Genomic DNA, 17,958 nt, shown 5'->3' with positions numbered 1-17,958 from the left:
ATCATAGCCCCGTGATGCCCCGGAAGGTCCAATTCAGGGAAATGCCAATCAAACAAACTACATTTTCTCAATCACTCGACTGCGCTTCTTGGTCTGAGGACTAATCCATCAGTGGCAGTACCCTTACATATCGTCTCTCCACTCATTTACGCTGAATGACGGAAGCGTGAATCCCTTTCCGCGGCCTTCCTACTTTACTGTTTCTTCTCGCTGGGAAGGGAGGCTCGCGCTCAGACACCATTCATTACCTTCCTTCCCGCAGGCATTACTGGTGAACCACCTTTTCCCCTCTATCCCATCCCGGACCTCTTTATCCAGTCGAAGCATCATTAGCCGCCATGCCGGAGGTCGTTCGAGGCAGTCGTGCCAGTTTTCAGATCGATCGCAGTCGAAATGCGTCGCACGACGGAGCGACGCCCTCGTCTCCCCTGCGAGAAGCACGCGGCGTGCATTTTGGCACGGAAAGCCCTGGACTCGAACGAGAGGAGACCCCGACACAGGGTCTCCGATCCGTCGATACCGGACTCAGTACCATGTCTGCCTCTGAGCGAAGAAAGAGCAGGGAACAAGCCAGAAAAGAGCGGAAGATGGAGCCCGAAAGAGACGCCTACTACGACAGTCGTGCTGCGACCAAGAGAGAATTCCGAAGGCGAGCCAGCACGCTACAAGAATATTATTCTCAACATCCCACGTTGCTGCCACAATTACCTTTTACGTGGAGGCATGGATGGCGGAGATGGAAGTTGTTTCTCACGATATTTACAATCATTGTGGACGCCTGTATCATTCCTATTGTCTTATTTTATACCATGAAATTCGCAGGACATGTTGAGGGTTGGAAAAGTAAGCTTCCAATGTACACAGCACCCTGCAAAGCCCTGGCTAACATCTCCCATCAGTTTTTGCAGTCGTGGCAACTATCTGGGGCGGTCCTACATACGTCGAGTTCGCAGTGAGAAGCTGGCGTCTATTCAAAGCCGAGAACTTCTTCCGGCCTCTCGGCACGTCCAACCGATGGGCCTTCGATATCACCCACTGGATCTCCGTCCTGACCATCACCGCCGTCACCGCGCTGCTCATTGTCGGCAGCGCCCCTCACATTGTGTGGCTGCGGGTTCTTTCCATGCCCGCCCCGGCACTTCTGTATTGCATCGCAGGCAGCGTATTCTTGCTTACCATGTGGAGTCTTGCCGGCAGAAAGGCGCCTTTCCGGATCAGCTCTACTGAGAAGGGCGGCGTGGTCTACCCTGGAGCATACTACCTGATCGAGGATGTCGTCGCCGTTAATGCCAACGCCGGCAGACCTTTCCGTGAAGCCTTGGCCGCGCGGTATAGAGCAAGCCCACGGTTCCGGAGGATGATGATGGTTCAGTCTCTATTCTGGTCCATTCCGGGACTTTTGGTTGCCATTGCCTGCACGGTGATTGTATGCATCCATCCCGTCCCCAAGGATGTGGCTTATGGTATTGGTAAGTTCTGTCCCAAAAATATCCTCAACGAAGGACGCAACTAATGTCCGCTTTTAGGCTGGGGTGTCCCCTTTGTCTGGGTCGCCATCTGGACCGCCATCACTATCCCCTGGGTTCGACGAGATATGCACAAGGAAACCGTGACTTGGGAGGAAGACTGTGGCATCGAGCCTGGCGAAAAACATCACGACGAAACGAAACTAGAGCCAACCGATTCTGACCGCGAGACAGCAAAGGAGCCGGCCCCAGAACCAGAGCCATGAGTTCGCTCATCAGATTCATCTGTACTACTATTTCTATTGACTACATTTAATGGAATGGTGAGCGCACGTGGTTTAATGAGTTTGGCTTGAGGTGATGGGACATGTATTTCAAAAGTCCTTGTGCATGGATGACTTTTTACTCGTTCGAGCGTGCTGCATTGGATATCCCCTATGGCATCTGAGACCTGAAACAGAGAGCGGGAGTTTGAGGCGACGAGTCGACGTTAGAGCGACACTCTGGCAATTCCGCAAAGGTGGTAGACATATTAATGAGATGAAGGCCTTTTCCAACCGTTCTTGAGGAGCTGAACTTTGGTGTCGCGTGCTCTCCGTTCGAGATTCGTGGCCAACAAGTTGCTCCCCCAGCTATCTGGCCAACTCTTTGCACGCCCGCTCCCTTCCTCCATCAGAGCACCAAAGGGAAAGGGAGAAGGGAGAAGGAGTCTGACACACGGCGGCCCTACCACTGCCACTACCACTACAGTTCCGCTCACTCACCGCAGCGTCTCTGCCGAGCGCAAGATCGAGAACATTGTCAACCTATAGCAGGCAAGTGAGCACGCTTTGTCAGCTCGACGTCAAGACAACACAAGACAACACAGCACTGAACCTCCTAGAAACTAGCAATAGGTGCCATGGATGACTACGACCTACATACTTATTACTACGATGCAGACTCAGTCAGTCTGGTCGCCCTATCGTAACGGCCGAGCTTGCGTGGTTTCGAAGAAGCCGCTCCAACCGGTGGTCCGCCCTTTGGTTCTTTCTTTCTGGTCTCCTCATACCGCCCCCAGCAACAAACGGACGGGAGTAGACGCACCCCCGGAAGAAGGGGGAGAGGGGGGGTCGTGATATCTCCATTCTGCAATCTGTGGTCTGCGGTCTGCAGTCTGGCGAGCGGCCTGGCAGCCATCTTTTGCTGAGGTTCTCCGTTCATCTTTTTGGCGCCACTCCCCCCGCCTGGGTTGGGTTATCGCATGGCTAGCTAGCTACCTTGGCCAACCTAGACGCCTACCCAGGTATCTACCCAGCTCGTTCGCTAGGGTACTATTACGTTGTAGAACTTTCAGAGTTCAGTCGACGTCATGGAGCCTTGCAAGGCCAAGCAGATCGACGGATCTACGTCGTGGGAGTGAGGGGAGCGACGAGGGGGGTGGGAGAGGGGAATCAACTATTCATTCCCTCGTATATCACTTGTATACTCCGTACTGGCTGCAGCGACAACAGTCTCTCCGGCCCGTCGCCTTATCAAGAACGTTACTTTTCAAGTCGCTGGGATCGGCCGGCTGATCAGTATCTGCAGACTCACTACACTCGCTGTAGGTACGTAAGCATCGAGAGAGAAAGCTTGTGGCCTCACTTTCGTCCCGCGTGCTATTACGTCCTTCGTTCTGCCCTCTGTGCTCCCAAGAGTTGCATTAAGCCCTTCACCTACCAGGACTGAGGGGTCTAGCTGGGCATCGAGGAGAAGGCAGCATAACCTTTTCAGCGCTGTCAACGCCCCTTGTTTTCCCTTCTTACTTGCTGCAAGTATACCTCTAGGCAGCAAAAGCGAGATTCGGTATCAAGGAAATCAGCGCCGCGTCCGTAGGATGCCGCTTTCTCGCTTCTCTCACCCCCCCCCCTTTTTTTCGCCCCTCCCAGGTCAGGGCTGAAAAGAATAGGAGGGACGAGAAGGGAATCCCGAACGAAAAACCAAGAGGTGGAAAAAAAAAAAAATCTTGCACGCCTACGGCAGATCTTGGATCGTGGGCTGCGTTGGTTAAAGGTCAGGTACTCTTTGATTGATTGATTAATTAATCAGATCACAACACGCTTTTCTGTGTTCGTCGGTCGGGCGCCGAATATATGGGAGCAGTACTCTGTACACAACGTCCTTCTTCGCGTGCGAAAAGGAGGATGGTATCAGCATTGCGTTTGAGGCCCTCACATAAGGCACTCGGCCAGTCCTCAGCCTCATCAGCCTCAGTCAGCCCTGTCCTGAGCCAGGTGTCTGTCCGTGCATATCTCTGCTGACGCAAGATCATGTTTCCTTACTTCCGGTACACCACCCGCTTAAAGGTGAAATGCAGCGTCAATACCCCCTTTTCGAATGTGCTCTTGAACCCCCGGTCATGCTTCGCGCTGTAATCCCAATCTCGGTCCACAATCCTAAACGCAATATCCTCGTATGGCGGCCCGCTCATAAACCTGATGATGCAAGTGTCTTCTTCGCCCGCTGGAGCCATCGTTTGGCCCTTCTTTCTTCCTCCTTCACGGATGATCTTATACGTGGGTGCTTTCGTTGGGTCGATGAGATCGGGATAGAAGATGTGAAATTTGTAACCCTGGACCACCTTCGGCGGAGGGTTGTCGTGGTCGTAGTGGGTTTGGTTGTACTTGTTCCATTCGTAGCCCATCTGGACGCGGTTGAAGTATTTCGGTTTCCGCGGACGGTATTTGCCGCCATATTGCTGCATCCAGAGCGGCTGGGATTCGGACGAGGTCTCCTCTTCACCAGCAAAGATCTCTTCGTTCTCACTGACGCCTTTGGCGACTTCGCGGTCGAAAAGGGCCTTTGTTGTGGAGGACAGGTCGTCTGTCGAGTGGTCGAATCGGCTGGTGGGATCGACGGGTTTCGATTGTTGCGCGGCTGGACGAGGCTGTATTGAGGCCGAGCTTGCGGAGGCCGCAGCGGCACCTGTTTTCGGCGCTGGGACATAGCCCATGTGTACGACTTTCCTTCTGCTTGCTGCCACATTCTGTAGGAATGTACTCTCATCCTGGACTTCCAGGGTTTTGTCTTTGGTCGGAATCTCCAGCAACGGATCTGGATCCAGTTCTTTCGAATACTGGACGGGAGCTGCGGGCTCGATTCCAGCATTCCGAAGTTGTTGTTGTGCTGAGGCTGCTTTCTGCTCATTCTCTTGTCTCAGGTTCTTCAGCCGCGACTCGAGAACATCCTGGCAGACCTTCTTGAGTTTCGCTTTTGCCTTCCAAACAAGCAAGCTGTCCAGCAACTGTTGCCAGTAATCCGTGTCTATAGGCTCGTCAGAATCCAGCTTGGTTCTGATCTGTCCTTCCAATGCCTCCAGCTGCTCGTACGACTTAGGACTCAATAGCTTGTCAATGTCCGACGCCACAGAGCTCATTGCCCTTCCTTCTGGACCTGACGCACGTAGCTTCTTCTGCCTGTCCTTGCAAATGATCTGCATGGTCTGCCAATAGTCCCTGTTTTTCCTGTTTGTCTCCAGATTCATGTAGGTCTCAATATCCTTGCGCAGGTCAGAAAGCTGGCTTTCAGAGAGCCCGTCAAACACGGAGTCCGGGTCTACAAAATCCAGATCTTTCTCGTCGACCTCATCATCCAATGGGTTTCGGGTAGGGTCGACCACACGGAGGGTTACTGCCAACCAGTCGATGGGTTTCGCTCGCCCTTCCTTGACGCGGATGTCTGCCTTCTTCTTAGCCTGCTTGAGAACGAAGTCATCCTCTTGCGCAACCCACTCTCTCATGCGCTCATCTTCCTGCATCTGGTTGATTCTCATTTGGTCCTTGTGAGACCATCGCTGAGGCTGGCCATGGTCTCGCCTCCCTGGACCATCCCGGTCTCGATATTGTCTGTTGTCGTCACGCCGTCGCCATGGTGGAGGAGATTGGGATCGTTTTCTTTTGTGGGCTTGCGGAAGGTCGGTCATGTTTACGTGTTGAGACTCGATAGCGAGTCAACAACTGCCTGGAAATTAATCGTCACTGCAAGATGTGCTCTTCTTCAGGTCAAGATTCCTGCCTGTTGAACAAAAAAGGCGGGCAAAGGCGCAGGATGGCTAAACCTCGGCAGAGTTGAACTCGACGAGTTTGACAGCCGTTGCTACGCCTGCCGACCTGAAGCTCATGCCATGATCTCTCCACAGGTGAACATCTGCCGTTTTGAGATGTGCCTGTTGGTTCGTCTGCATCTAGGTCACCGAAATGCCTTCGCCGCTCCCCTGTCACATGGTTGATGTTTCATCATGCAGACTATGGACAAAATCCAGAAATCTCGAAATAAGGGCCCGGCTTGCACACAATGCCGCCAGCTGAAGGTAGGCCGAGCACAAAACGCGTTGGTGTCCAGTGCGGCTTCTTCTCGATATGCAAGATGAATCAAAATCATTGACCTCTCGTGCAGCTGAAATGTGACTCCAGTCAAACATTCCCTGCTCCCTGCAGTAGATGCAGCAGAACCGGAGCACGATGTCTGATCGATTCTTCTTTTCGGCGGGAGAAGCGCCAGGAGTAAGTCAGTCGCGTTCCCTGGATGGCATTGTCTGACTTGACCCCAGACGCATTGAGAGGCTGGAAGAGGAGCTGCTCCATGCGAAACAGAAGCTGGAACATGCGCCGTCTGCTTCTGACAGAGCATCGACAGAACCGCAAGCACGCCAGCCTGGAGGCGAAGAGGACTTCACTACTTTCCCTTTCGCAAGCTTTGCCGGAGAACTCGAACCAGCGACTCTGGAAAACATCACAATTCAGCCCGACTCCATCGTTGAACTGTTTGAGCGGTGCGTTTCATCGTGAAGTTGTTCAGCATCGCATTCTAACCTGACCATAAGCTACTACATCCATCACCATCCACGATTTCCCATCTTGTCCGCACCCTCGATCACGTTGAGGTCGTCTAAGAAATGGCCTCCTCTATTCTGGAGCATTATCCTGGTGTCTGCAAAAAGCCGTCAGCACGCCAGCTTGTATTCCAAACTTAGCCAGCCGCTCAAGAGGCTTGTCCTAAGTCCCGAATACCTTGCAAATCGATCCGTTGAAATGATCCAGGCTCTGTTGCTCCTCGGTACCTGGGCAGGAGGGGATGACAGAAGTTGGACCGACCTGTCTTGGACCTACAGCGGGATTGCCACTCACGCAGCCCTCCAAATAGGCTTGCATCGACCGGAATACAGCAACGATTTTATTTACGGCTCCAAATTCGATGAAGATGCCATTGTGCCTAGAAGGAAGGCATGGATTGCCTGTTTCATCGTGAATGAGATGTATGCCTCCGCGTAATATCTGATTTATCCACTAATGACTGTGTGCAGGGCAAGCCGCAGAATCGGTGTTCCATGCACCACACCAATCGACCATACCATCCTTGAAGCGTTGTCGTCGCCCTCTCCCGCCATCCCGTCTCGACTCAAACAACAGCTCCAGATCGCGTATCTGTCGTACCGAACAAACACTACCCTAGGCAATTCCGATCTTAGTCCGGCGGGCGTCCTCCAAAGCTCGATTTCGGCCATCCACATGTTCGAGAAAGAATTCTCTCTAATGGAATCGACGCATGGCCTTTTATGGTCGCCGCACGAGGAAGTGCTTTTCCTTGGATCCAAGCTGAACCTGTATATTTACGCAATCACCTCCTCAAACACCACGAGTGAAAACGGCCGACACTCTAATGTGGACGAATTCATAGGCCCGGCTCTCGCGACAGGGTTGAAGCTCATCAACATAGCCAATAATGCCGAAGACGAAATCATCTCCTGGAGCGTGCATACGAAGGAATCCCTCATTGCGGCAACGTTCTTCCTCTTGATGCTCAGAGATAGCGAGCACCCACTGGTCGACCTCGCTGCCACTAGGAAAGCGATCGGCCAGGCCTGGAATACGCTTCACGCCTGCACCGTCACGGAGCATGACTACCTCACGAGAACTTGTACCACCATCTCCTACCTCAGCCAACATCCGTTAAAACGAGAGGGAAATGGCTTCGCACTGAGGACGAAGTCCAGGATGGCGTCCAGCATCATGTGGGACACCATAAGGCGGCTGAAAGAGCAATTTGGGCTCGAGAAGCCCGCACAATCTCTCAGTGAACGCCTTGCTGCCGCGAGTGATCGCACGCAGCCTTCCGGCGCATTTGCCACGCAACCGTACCCGGATAACCTGGCTTTCGAGTACTCTGGAGGTGATCTGATTGATTGGGACTCGTTGTTCAACGAATTGGGGGATTTCTATATACCGCCACCAGACATGGCGCTCTAGCAAGGACAACTTTGTGGCATCCAACCAATATAAATCGCATCGCTATTATCGTGCCGTCAGAGCCGTTACGGTGAATGTCCTCAAATCCAGCTGGAAGAGTAACTCGGCGAGACAGACTTCGCGCTCCTGCCCAACCGCACCTCTGCCCTGTGAATATGTTTCGGCACCGGCTCGGCACCCTGAAGATCACCTTCGTCCGCGATCAGTCGCGAAAGAGCCGGATCTCTCGTAACTCTCACGATGGTCGAGAATGAATTCGTGTACGAAGCGCCGTTGTGGAGCAACGCGTGCACACCCAACAGGACACAGATCAGTGCGAAGAAAGCGCTTAGTCCATAAGCCACGAGCAGTGCTCGCGGCTCATAGACAAACTGTGATTCGAACCTTTGTCGCACCGCTGAGGCTGTTGTCTGGTCTTCACCAACGGTCCTGTTTTGCACAAGTCAGCTGACTTGCGTCTCGAAGCGGAGAATAGAAATGTTGATGTGCGAATGTACAAACATACCCAGAGACAACGCCGTACCGCATGCTCAGCGTAATGTTCCGAAACAGCATCTCATTCTGCTTGGCCTGAAGGAGCGTCAAGTCCGTTTGGTTCAGGCCCGGCCGCGCAGGGAACAAGGCCTGATTCATTCCGGGAGCGTAGACGGAGTTGGTCGTCGGGAAAGAGATGTCGTTGGAGTACGTGATGGGCCCACCGATCATCATGACAAAGGATTCCATGACGGCTTGCATGTTCATCTGTTGACGGACCCGAGGATCCTGTAGCGTCCCCTCCATCGAGCTGAGCGCCGGCATCCAATTCTCGAACTTTGGAGAGGCGGTGACGAATTGTGCGCCCGTGCTCTTCACCTCGAAATGAGCGTCGTAGGACGCGTTGTACAATGCACAGGTCATCATCTGCGCCTCTGCTTTGCCGACAAAGTCTGGGATGCGGTTGCCTGACTCGTCGACGCCCGTGGTGTTGAGATAAATAAACACCCGAGCAGCGTCTTTCGAGACAAAATCTAATCGGTTGTTCCCGATCTGCACGTCCGTGGAGGCGAAGAATGAGCCATTCACGTCAGGTCCCCATCCGGGCTGAGGTGCCCAGCCAAAATAGAACACTCTCGTGTCCGTCATATTCTCGTACTCGAGCATGGCCCTTTTGGCCCATGAAAATTCTTCGTCGCTCGACATGTCGCAGCTGACGGCCGGGCCGAAGAATTGAAGGTTGAAGGTTAGGTTTGTGCTGGAGGACTCGAGCGGAAGAACACTGTTGGAGAGGACTGTGGCGAACGTCGGATTCGACAGGCCCGTGGACATGGAGGCGTAGGTTGTTGTGTTGGCGTCAGTTATGACGCCGCAGAAGAGGTTGCTGTCAGTTGTGAAGGACCGCTGAGGGACGACTAGAGCCCCGGTTTCGGAGACCAGGACAGGCTGCACAGAGAGGGTGCCTGGAGTGATGATGGCAGAGATTGGGAGGAGCCTGGATCTGTTAGAATCCCATTTTGTGTTATGATGTGAAGAATCCCACCAAGTCATAGCTGCCAAAAGGGCAAGAATTGGCCTCCGCCACCATATGCGAACAGCCAGAAACTCGAAAGCATTGCCCAATATCGCAAACATCGAGTCCAAAGAGCCGATTTCGTGCGGCTTCGCGTGCAGATTGACCCACATCCACTGATCATACGCGACTCCCGTCCCGACAGCTAGACAGAGCCTGGACAGGAAGGCCAGCGCGGTGCCCGCACGAATAGCCCACAGCTGCAATAGAGCGTTGTCTGCAGGTTGCCCACTGAGGCTCTGGTATAATGCGTGGTGCGACGCCATGAGGGTAATGCCGGCGAGGAAACCAGCGCCCATAACGGTTGGTGCTCGCCAATGAATATGTCGGAACCTCCGGAAGTCTTTGATTTCACTGACAGCAACGTTTCCAAAACGCTTTGCCGACATGGTGAGCGGCGAGCAGTCACTTTGATTCGCTGTGGTCCGGGAAGAGAGAGTCGAGATACCGTCATCAGTCAAGAATAGAGATCTAGAGAGTGAGACCGACAATACAACAAGCCAGGCAGACCGTGAATCCTAGACTGGTAATGGCAAATATGATATGATATAGCCTGGCCTGCAGGAAACGGCCGAAAGTTGCAGCTGGTCTTCATGGGGGCCAGATGTTCTAACATTGCTTTTTTGGCCACATATTGAGAACTTACTTGGAATCTAGTGTAAGACATCGGGATGCTGGCCAGTAATAATCTGTGGCGCATCCTTCTGGACAAGATGCATTGTGCGTGCGGTGGACGCTGTTTGTGGAAGCGACTTAGCCGCCGACCTCAGCAGCCATGAAACAACCCCGATCGACCAGCCAAGGTTGGCGGCAAATGATTTGGCAGTCTGGTATAATGACCAGACAACCATGAGAAAGCGTATCTGCCTTTCGGAATCGTTGTTGACAGGAAATCAGAGTGAGAAAGGGAAGAGACGACGTTGGAAGCCTTGTGACTATCAGGCTGCCAAGCCTTCGCCTCCATTGGCTCATTTCGTCCTCCTCGGGTTTAATATGGCTTCAGCCTTCGACACCTCGTCACACACGGCACTAGATGCGACAAGGCTGCACGGCAGCTGTTGTCCCCAACACATTTCTCAGCAGCAGCATGTGAACAACTCCGCCTTCTCAGAATGCCTGACTCCGCCAGTGAAGGCTGGCAAGAACTCCAGACCACCTCTAGGCGGCAGTGCCCCAAGCTATTCTACTCCGTCTCCACCAAAGAACAGTCGCTTACTCTCCTGCTGACCGACTTGATCTCTATCTGGGAGTGCTCGCTAGATAGATATGACATTCTCGCGGCCGCAGCTCGGCAACAGACGAGCATCGATCCTTCCGTCTCAACGGACCAGTTTGAAGTCTTGCTCTCCAAGATCCGCAAAAGTCTTGGAGAGGGCGAGAACTCCGTCATTCGCGATGGCCGTGGGAACTCGCAGACGCTGCTGCTGCGAACAAGGATAGATCTCCCCCGTCCTCTCCGGCCCCTTGAGTGGGCGTTTACTCTCGATCCCCAAAGAGCTTCGGAGTTGGCGGAACGAATCCTCCGCCCGAGTTTGCACGAAGTCTTCGTCTCCCAGAACAAAATAAACTCTTTGCTTGGAATCATCAAGGACAAAGACCACATCATCTCGCGCCTGCTCGACAGAGTCGGCAACTCGGCCGTTGACTTGAGCTTGGTCTTCCCCGGTATCACGGGCTTTGCTTCACGCAAAGGCGGCCATGTGTCGGCCGCGGATGCCAACAAGCATGTTCCCGGGATGGCGAGTTTTGACGAGAAAGTGTGGACCAGGCAGTTTGCCAATGATGATGGCTACGAGGGAGCAGACCGGACTGGTTTGAGCAACCTCGTTCGGGGCTGTGAGAAATGCTTCGCCCACAGTAAAGCTGAGCATGAAAACTGGGTGAAAGATCTTCCTTCGACGGATAAGTCATCTCAAATCGATACCAGCAACAAGCGAATCGGGTCGCCGTCAACGAAAGTCCCACGGAAGAAGCCAGATTCAGATAGCGAGTCAACAGGCGACGAATTCGAGGTAAGTGTCGCATATCAACATATGTCCAACCTCCATTCCTGACATGTCCACAGCGTCAAGCGACTCCTCCACATCTGAAATCTAAAGATACCCCAAAGGCGACACATGAAACGACAGAGGACGAGGAGACCGAAGACGATGAGCCCGCCCCCAAACGAACCCAACCCTCGACGATCGGCGGTTTGGGTCGACGAAACGCTACGAAAGCCTTTGGAGCCTCGAAGCGCTCCCCAGATCAAGTCGTTGTGTCTAAGACCAAGTCTCCTCCGCGTCGTCGGGCTTCCACGGCGTCGACAGAGACAGAGACAGCTTCAGAGGACGATGACGCCGCTGGTGCTGGGAAAGAACCACGACCGCCCATTGCACCACGGAACAAGAGCAGCCACTCGACGCAGAAATCCAAACTCGGCGCGCTGAAACCAAGAAAAGTTTCCCCATCGTCTTCACCGTCACCACCACCATCGAAATCAAGGCTGTCTACCTCTTCCGCAGGGAGTGCTTCCGACCAAGAGCTCCCTTCCCGCAATTCACGTGTGGCCGCCGCTCGTGCATCAAAGACACCCGAGCAAGAGGAAGAGGAAGACGGAGAGGAGACTGACGATCTAAACGGCAAATCGTCAACACCATCCCCATCTCCGCCTCCGCCTCCGCCTCAAGCGAAGCCTTCGACGCCAGCGCACGAACGACGCCGTCTAGGTCGGCTCGGAGGGAAGAAACAAGCGACACCATCAACAAGCGCCTCGGCTTCACCACCGGAGACGTCCAAGGGCGAGAAGATGATCCCCGAGACACAGAGCCCCGCGAAACGGAGGCTCGGACGCCTCGGCGGTCTGAGGAAACGGGAGCGAGAAACAACCACGTCCCCTCAGGCGCGGGACAAACCACCCGGCCCTGTCAATGAGGACGACTCCCACGCAACGACCACGCCCTCGCCCTCTCCTTCGCCATCTGCCGCATCACCGTCCTCGCGCCAACGCCAGCGCCGATCCCCGCCCCCATCGACCCGCACGAAGCCAGCGGAAGAACCGAAGAAAGAGGAAACGGCCGAAGAGGCCGCGAGCCGGCGCCGGATGGAACTCAAGCGCACGATCGCGGCCCAGGACGGCGGGAAGAAGAAGCGCCGGTTCTGATTCTGGTCCTCGTATACTAATTCACCGGTCCACACGCCCAGGCTAGCGTAACACCTGTTGAAAAGTTGGAATATAGGCCCCCCACCCCCCAACACACACACACACACACATAAACGGCGGTGCTGTAGCATGGTGACGGACAGACGAGCACCAAACGACAAACGACAAGTGCGGCGAGCGCGGAGAAAGCACAGGGAATGGGGGCTCAGAGCAGCATTGTACAATTCAACTCGCAAGGTTCGTCATTAAGCAACTTACTCCATTGTTTTCGTCCTATGGGCACTGTTCCCCCTGCCTGCGACGGTTCTGATGGTGATCATTATGCGAGTATGAGCTGCGCGAGACCAAGAAGATCTAGCCAAAATGAACAAGAACAAGAGGCGTCTGTTATTATGAACTCTTGTCTATTATTGCATTTCAAGTGTCCAATCTGTGTAGTGTACGCTGTTTCGATCGCAGAGATGGAGAGGCGAGCAAGAACGCCCACAAGCACGCGCACGCACACCAAAAAACACGCAATCGCTCTCTCTGTTTCTCTCTCACACACACTCGCACAAGTAGTCCTCATTCTCCATGATGCCACTCAACCCCAAGGCCGCGAGGCTCCAGCTTCTTTTCATGCATGTGTGCTTGCGTGAGCAAGATAAACATCTTGACAAAACCCCAAGAGATCCGAAAGGAGAAGGAAAAGGAGCAAAAGACTTTTGTACCTCATCAGGGCGCATTCTCCAACCCTGAGTCCGTCGTGAAACCCTCGCGTGGCTGGCGTCATGTGCTCGTCCAATCACAATTGTTCAAGACTCTTTGCAGAAACAACCCATAAAGAATAAACAGATAACCCCCCTCGCAAAGACCCGAATAAAATATATGGCCGCATATAATAGCGCAGGTATCGAGCTGACCGGGTACAGCTTGCAGCGGCTCAGTCGTAATTCAAGCAGAAGATCGTTTCATCTCAAGGGTGTCCTGGGGGCTTTCCCGAATGACCGTGCCCGCTATCCCCATGTCCTGTCTGGGAGGTGTCTGACCGATCGTCGCCGTCTCGATCATGCTCGTCCACCGTCCAGTTCGCCCGCAGATGACTGCTTTCACTAAAATTGACCCTCTTATGGCCCTTGGACCACTGGCCCTTGTCTCGCTTCTTCGACTGTTCAACCTCTTCTTCACTGACACTGGCACTGTCGGCCTCAGCCTCTTCCAACGCCTTCTTCGCGCGAGTCCTTAGCTCAGCCGCCTCTGCGGCGGCCTTCTGCGCCCTTGACTGCTTCCGCCACATGCTTGCATATTTGCCACCCAGCGCGATGAGTTCTTCGTGCGTACCGCTTTCGACCACGGTTCCATGGGAGAGCACCAGGATCTGGTTGGCATTCACGATGGTGCTGAGGCGATGGGCAATGATGACCATCGTCCGTCCTTCAGCGAGCGTGTTGAAGGACTCTTGAATTTTCTCCTCAGTTTCGGTATCTAGGGCTGCAGTAGCTTCGTCAAGCATGGTGATGCGAGGGTTTTTGAGGATCGTTCGGGCTATGGCAACTCGCTGACGTTCTCCACCTGAAAGACGCACGCCTCGTTCGCCAACTTTCGTATCGTAGCCGTTGGGAAATTCCATGATCCGGTCATGGATCGAGGCTGCTTTGCAAGCGTCAAATATCTCTTCATCAGTGGCGTCTTGGTTGGCGTATCGAAGGTTGTACATGATCGACTCATTGAACATGTTGCAATCCTGAGGTACCACGCCGATGAATTTTCGCAGGGAGTCGATGGTAATATCTTGGACATCTCTACCGTCAACCTTAATTTGCCCAGAGTCTGGGTTGTAGTAGCGGAAAATCAGCCTCATCACGGTACTTTTACCTCCGCCAGATTCACCAACAAGGGCGGTGGTCGACCCAGGCGGACAGCGGAATGTCAGTCGGTCGAGGGCAGGTCTTCGTTTGTCGTAACTGAAGCTCACATTGTCGAATATAATATCACCAGAACATTCTTCAAGCTTTTCGGCCCCTTCTTGGTCAAGGACATGCGGTTGTTCTTTGAAGAGCTCCAGCATCCTCTCCGCGTTGATCAAATTTGATTGGATCGACCTGTAGAAAGTCCCAAAGAAGTTCAAAGGACCCTGCAACTGAGCCATGTAGGTTATCAGAAGCACAAAGTTACCCACGGTCTGATCACCCTGCGCAACTTCAAAGGCTTCAATAAAACTGGCAATCAACAGGGCAACCATGAAGAGTGCACCCTGCACCGTGTTCATGTAGGCTAGGGTGACATCCACCCAATATTCGAAGTTCTGCATGAGCTTGATCGAGGATCGGTAACGGTTAAACTCGTAATCTTCCGCGTTGAAGTATTTCACCGTGTCCCAAGAGTGTAGAGAATCGTTTTTGACTGCTTCCATCTCTCTTTGAGCATTGACATAGTTTCGGCGCAGAGTGACTCGCCACGACGCAAGACGGATGGTGACGTAGATGTATAGAAATGTCACAATGGCGACAACCAATCCCAGGTACGCGTCAAATTTGATGGTGAGGTACACGACCGCGACCACCAGATCAAACACCATTGGACCGACTTGAAAAGTGACCATTTCGAGGAACGAGTTGATCGAACTTCCCTTGTTCAAAGCCGAAATCAACTCGCCAGTACGTTTTCCCGTGTGAAACTCCGCGCTCAGACCATGCACATGCTCGAAGGCAGCCGTTGAAATCGCGCGGTACGAGTACTGCTCGACGGGAATCCAGAGAATCGACCTGGCTGCACTGAGGATCCCTTGCGAGCCTTGAAGCCATCTGAACAAGATGTACAAAGCGATATCCAACCAAGGGGCCCGGACTCCACGGCCGTCATCACCGGAGAGGGCGTCTGTAATTTTGCCTACCATGACAGGAACAAAGACATTGATAACACGCTGGCTGATCATGATGAGAAAGCATGTACCCGCAAGAAGTTGTAGCTTGAAGGATTTTTTAGGCCAAAGATAAGGTATCAGCAAGAGGAAACCTCTCAGATATGCAAACCAGGTAATGTTTGGAACCTCAGTTGGTTTGGCCCAAGCGTCAACTTGCTCCTTGGGTTCTGATGATGGGGTGTTTCGGGGGTCTCCATGACGAGCATGGCCGTTTGGGCGTCCTCCGGCTTCAGTGTCTGCGCCGAGTAACGGTCTCCTCTCATCGTCGGTGGCTGAAGCCGACTCCTTGGGTCTACCCCAACTGAACTTAAGGGCGACGAAGAGGATTGTCAAGCCGAGGAGAAAAATGAGTCGTCCAAGATTGACAACGACTTCCAGCGTCTCCCATCCTGTAATCTTCTCCCTATACTTGCCTCCTTGCTGGTTGCCCACCCGAGGCTCATAATGGGGCACGGTGTATATTCGCAGACTAGCCGCGACGATGATCACCTCCAAAGGCACCGCGCAGAGCCACGTGACAAAGTGCGCGGAGTTTGGGGAGGGTTTCGTATCCAGGATAGAGATGAAGACAACAAGCCAGAGGAACGTTGAGGCTATAACATAGATCTAACGCCGTGAGTTACAGAACGAGATAATACTGAGTGAACTCAAACATACCACGGCATTCTTCCCGGGCCACCATTCGTCTTTTCGATTGAGCAAAGTCTCGAAAAGTAGGATCGCTGCATTGCCCAGAAAGGTCAAGATGACAATGACCTGACCGACCTTGAAAAGAGCCTTGACTGCAGGTGACAGATCTTTGACCGCCGCAGCTTCCTTGACTTGATTGGCGGACCTCCTTCGGATAGGGAGAGGTCGTCCGCCCGGACCTCGCATGGGGTGAATTTTGACCTTGCCGGCATCATCAGGCGCAGTCTTGATGCCGTGGTAGACAAATGCGACGACAAAGACGACGAGGAGTATGGCAGGGTAAATCGTTTTCGCCACATTCAAGACCCGCAGAGAGGCTTGAATTGCACCCAGATCTGGCTCCGCGGGCATGGTCACCCAATCCCTCACCAGCAACGGAGACGTTCGTGAAACAAAGCAAATCGAGAAAGCCGCCCAGGATTAAGGAATTGCAATATTAGGGTTCGCCCTCTGTCAGGTGAACAAGTACAGGTTTCGGTGGGCTCGTGAGATCCTCGCCGTCGCGTCCACCAAAGAGGGCCGGAGGAGTCCGCTTGTCTCTGTTGCCTCGGTCGAACGAAGAACACTTCTGAGAACCGGTGGGCGGCTTGAGAGACGGCGAATTGCTTTTCAGGAAAAAAAGAAACGGGTGTCAAAAGGTGTGAGCGAAGGACAAAAGGAACAATTACAACAACGAAAGAAAAGGGTGTTGAGGAGGGAGATTGAGCGATTGTCGTCGTTTGGCAAGTGATGCTTGCAGGTGTTAGAGAGAACGTGTGAAAAATGACGACGTAAGTTCGAGAGTTGGCCTGCTGGTGGCGATCGAGCCGGGGGAGCGATCTGGGAGGCGACAAAGCTGGGGCGGGGGGTTTGTGGTCTGGTGGTCTTGACTCTTGTGGTCTGGTGCAATAGCGGCAATAATGGTGTGGTGTGCAGTGCGCAGGTCGATGACTAGCGTGTCGTCCTTATTCCCTTCGGTGGCCGCTTGTAAGGGCCTAGAAGGTTTTCAACCCAGCTCGTGAGAGATCTGGCGCATCAAGGTTCACCTTTTGCTCAGCGAGCTGCGCCTGTCGCGTGACAAAGGGCAGTAGTGATTGGGCCGACGCGGTAGTCCGGTAATGGCCCGTGAGCTGAGTATGAAAGCCTGGAGTCCTTTTTTTTTTCTCCTGCTGAAGATGGGTCGAGACAAACGGCTCAGGTGGACGGGCGTTGGAGTCAATAGTAGCGGTGATGGTGGGGACTTGTCTTGCAGCCAAGGAGGCTCTAGGGACGGCAGTCTGGCGCTGCTGTCGTTGGTGGAGGAGCTCGAGGGGAAGGCGGAAGAGGGAAGTAGTGGGTGGCAGCTAAAATATGTCACTGGACCTGCGCAGGACGTCCCGATGCCTAGCGTCCAGGACGTGGTACGTCTCCCAAGGACACAGAAAGATTGCAAATGTCAGATGTCAGATTTCAAATGTGTGATGTTGAGAAGATGAGGGAAGAAAATAATCGGTCTGGTGAGACGAGAAAGCAAATAGAGGTCAACTTGGCCCAAGTCGACGACAAAGCAGAAGTGAAAAATAAAGAGGTGGATGTGAGAGCAGGCCAATTTGGATTGACGGGAAGACACAGAGTCACAGTTTGTACTGGTTGAATTGACAAATGGTGGTTGTTGTCTGGCAGAAGAGGAGAGAGAAAAGACTGCGGTCCCGAAGGACGATGCTGAGGCAAATATACAAATCCATGGCTAGTGATACAGGGAACTGAGAGCAAAGTGAGGGTGAGGTCCATGTTCTCGCTAGCCACGAGTAGTTCGATCGACTAGATAGCGGATGATGAAAGGGAAAGCTGAATTGGATTTGGGACGAGGTTGATTCAGACATCAATCAGTCTGTTGCTGGACATCCGAAGGGTGGAAATGTGCGTCGCGGGCCAGGAAATGCAAGGAATGGTGGATATGGAGTGGTGGATGGGGATGGAGATGGGCA

At 53.3% G+C, this 17,958-nt stretch overlaps 6 protein-coding genes across 7 annotated transcripts; 3 read left to right on the top strand and 3 right to left on the bottom strand.

The window, feature by feature from the left end:
• The first annotated feature begins 26 nt into the window (after positions 1-26).
• PV07_01627 (uncharacterized protein) lies at positions 27-2,578 on the top strand. The gene is made up of 3 exons (XM_016388169.1): positions 27-843; positions 900-1,469; positions 1,527-2,578. Exons 1-3 carry the CDS (start codon positions 339-341, stop codon positions 1,730-1,732), a joined length of 1,281 nt encoding a protein of 426 aa, XP_016255097.1. The 5' UTR covers positions 27-338; the 3' UTR covers positions 1,733-2,578.
• Positions 2,579-3,500: 922 nt separating this feature from the next.
• Positions 3,501-5,574, bottom strand: PV07_01626. Of its 2 annotated transcripts, XM_016388168.1 has the most exons (2): positions 5,219-5,574; positions 3,501-5,165 (listed from the first exon to the last, which is right to left on the bottom strand). In XM_016388168.1, the coding sequence occupies exon 2, from the start codon at positions 4,969-4,971 to the stop codon at positions 3,766-3,768; it is 1,206 nt and encodes a 401-aa protein (XP_016255096.1). In that variant the 5' UTR covers positions 4,972-5,165; positions 5,219-5,574; the 3' UTR covers positions 3,501-3,765. The 2 variants fall into 2 exon arrangements, with proteins under 2 accessions (XP_016255096.1, XP_016255095.1); XM_016388167.1 differs by having other exon boundaries at positions 3,501-5,574.
• A 50-nt stretch (positions 5,575-5,624) lies between these two features.
• PV07_01625 (uncharacterized protein) lies at positions 5,625-9,268 on the top strand. The gene is made up of 5 exons (XM_016388166.1): positions 5,625-5,796; positions 5,883-5,989; positions 6,037-6,258; positions 6,310-6,741; positions 6,790-9,268. Exons 1-5 carry the CDS (start codon positions 5,725-5,727, stop codon positions 7,730-7,732), a joined length of 1,776 nt encoding a protein of 591 aa, XP_016255094.1. The 5' UTR covers positions 5,625-5,724; the 3' UTR covers positions 7,733-9,268.
• Positions 7,799-9,803, bottom strand: PV07_01624 (uncharacterized protein). The gene is made up of 3 exons (XM_016388165.1): positions 9,249-9,803; positions 8,238-9,200; positions 7,799-8,161 (listed from the first exon to the last, which is right to left on the bottom strand). Exons 1-3 carry the CDS (start codon positions 9,665-9,667, stop codon positions 7,813-7,815), a joined length of 1,731 nt encoding a protein of 576 aa, XP_016255093.1. The 5' UTR covers positions 9,668-9,803; the 3' UTR covers positions 7,799-7,812.
• A 493-nt stretch (positions 9,804-10,296) lies between these two features.
• PV07_01623 (uncharacterized protein) lies at positions 10,297-12,800 on the top strand. Its single transcript, XM_016388164.1, has 2 exons — positions 10,297-11,290; positions 11,344-12,800. The coding sequence occupies exons 1-2, from the start codon at positions 10,391-10,393 to the stop codon at positions 12,418-12,420; spliced, it is 1,977 nt and encodes a 658-aa protein (XP_016255092.1). The 5' UTR covers positions 10,297-10,390; the 3' UTR covers positions 12,421-12,800.
• On the bottom strand, positions 12,694-17,951 carry PV07_01622 (uncharacterized protein). The gene is made up of 2 exons (XM_016388163.1): positions 15,980-17,951; positions 12,694-15,928 (listed from the first exon to the last, which is right to left on the bottom strand). Exons 1-2 carry the CDS (start codon positions 16,361-16,363, stop codon positions 13,376-13,378), a joined length of 2,937 nt encoding a protein of 978 aa, XP_016255091.1. The 5' UTR covers positions 16,364-17,951; the 3' UTR covers positions 12,694-13,375.
• Between the last annotated feature and the right edge of the window lie 7 nt (positions 17,952-17,958).

This window comes from Cladophialophora immunda (assembly GCF_000835495.1).
Source record: "Cladophialophora immunda strain CBS 83496 unplaced genomic scaffold supercont1.1, whole genome shotgun sequence".
Taxonomy (NCBI): Eukaryota; Fungi; Ascomycota; class Eurotiomycetes; order Chaetothyriales; family Herpotrichiellaceae; genus Cladophialophora; species Cladophialophora immunda.
The sequence above is the reverse complement of the archived record's forward strand: the minus strand, read 5'-3'. Positions and strand labels throughout refer to the sequence as shown.

What these genes read in the sequence shown, in the direction of transcription:
- PV07_01627 (XM_016388169.1), top strand. Translation starts at nt 339, where the DNA reads ATGCCGGAGGTCGTTCGAGGCAGTCGTGCCAGTTTTCAGATCGATCGC. An exon ending in ACATGTTGAGGGTTGGAAAA is followed by an intron (nt 844 to 899) that starts GTAAGCTTCCAA and finishes ATCTCCCATCAG; the next exon opens with TTTTTGCAGTCGTGGCAACT. An exon ending in GGATGTGGCTTATGGTATTG is followed by an intron (nt 1,470 to 1,526) that starts GTAAGTTCTGTC and finishes GTCCGCTTTTAG; the next exon opens with GCTGGGGTGTCCCCTTTGTC.
- PV07_01626 (XM_016388167.1), bottom strand. Translation starts at nt 5,409, where the DNA reads ATGACCGACCTTCCGCAAGCCCACAAAAGAAAACGATCCCAATCTCCT.
- PV07_01625 (XM_016388166.1), top strand. Translation starts at nt 5,725, where the DNA reads ATGCAGACTATGGACAAAATCCAGAAATCTCGAAATAAGGGCCCGGCT. An exon ending in ATCGTTGAACTGTTTGAGCG is followed by an intron (nt 6,259 to 6,309) that starts GTGCGTTTCATC and finishes CCTGACCATAAG; the next exon opens with CTACTACATCCATCACCATC. An exon ending in TGTTTCATCGTGAATGAGAT is followed by an intron (nt 6,742 to 6,789) that starts GTATGCCTCCGC and finishes GACTGTGTGCAG; the next exon opens with GGCAAGCCGCAGAATCGGTG.
- PV07_01624 (XM_016388165.1), bottom strand. Translation starts at nt 9,667, where the DNA reads ATGTCGGCAAAGCGTTTTGGAAACGTTGCTGTCAGTGAAATCAAAGAC. An exon ending in CTTTTGGCAGCTATGACTTG is followed by an intron (nt 9,201 to 9,248) that starts GTGGGATTCTTC and finishes TAACAGATCCAG; the next exon opens with GCTCCTCCCAATCTCTGCCA. An exon ending in CGGTACGGCGTTGTCTCTGG is followed by an intron (nt 8,162 to 8,237) that starts GTATGTTTGTAC and finishes TGTGCAAAACAG; the next exon opens with GACCGTTGGTGAAGACCAGA.
- PV07_01623 (XM_016388164.1), top strand. Translation starts at nt 10,391, where the DNA reads ATGCCTGACTCCGCCAGTGAAGGCTGGCAAGAACTCCAGACCACCTCT. An exon ending in CAACAGGCGACGAATTCGAG is followed by an intron (nt 11,291 to 11,343) that starts GTAAGTGTCGCA and finishes ACATGTCCACAG; the next exon opens with CGTCAAGCGACTCCTCCACA.
- PV07_01622 (XM_016388163.1), bottom strand. Translation starts at nt 16,363, where the DNA reads ATGCCCGCGGAGCCAGATCTGGGTGCAATTCAAGCCTCTCTGCGGGTC. An exon ending in GGCCCGGGAAGAATGCCGTG is followed by an intron (nt 15,929 to 15,979) that starts GTATGTTTGAGT and finishes TCACGGCGTTAG; the next exon opens with ATCTATGTTATAGCCTCAAC.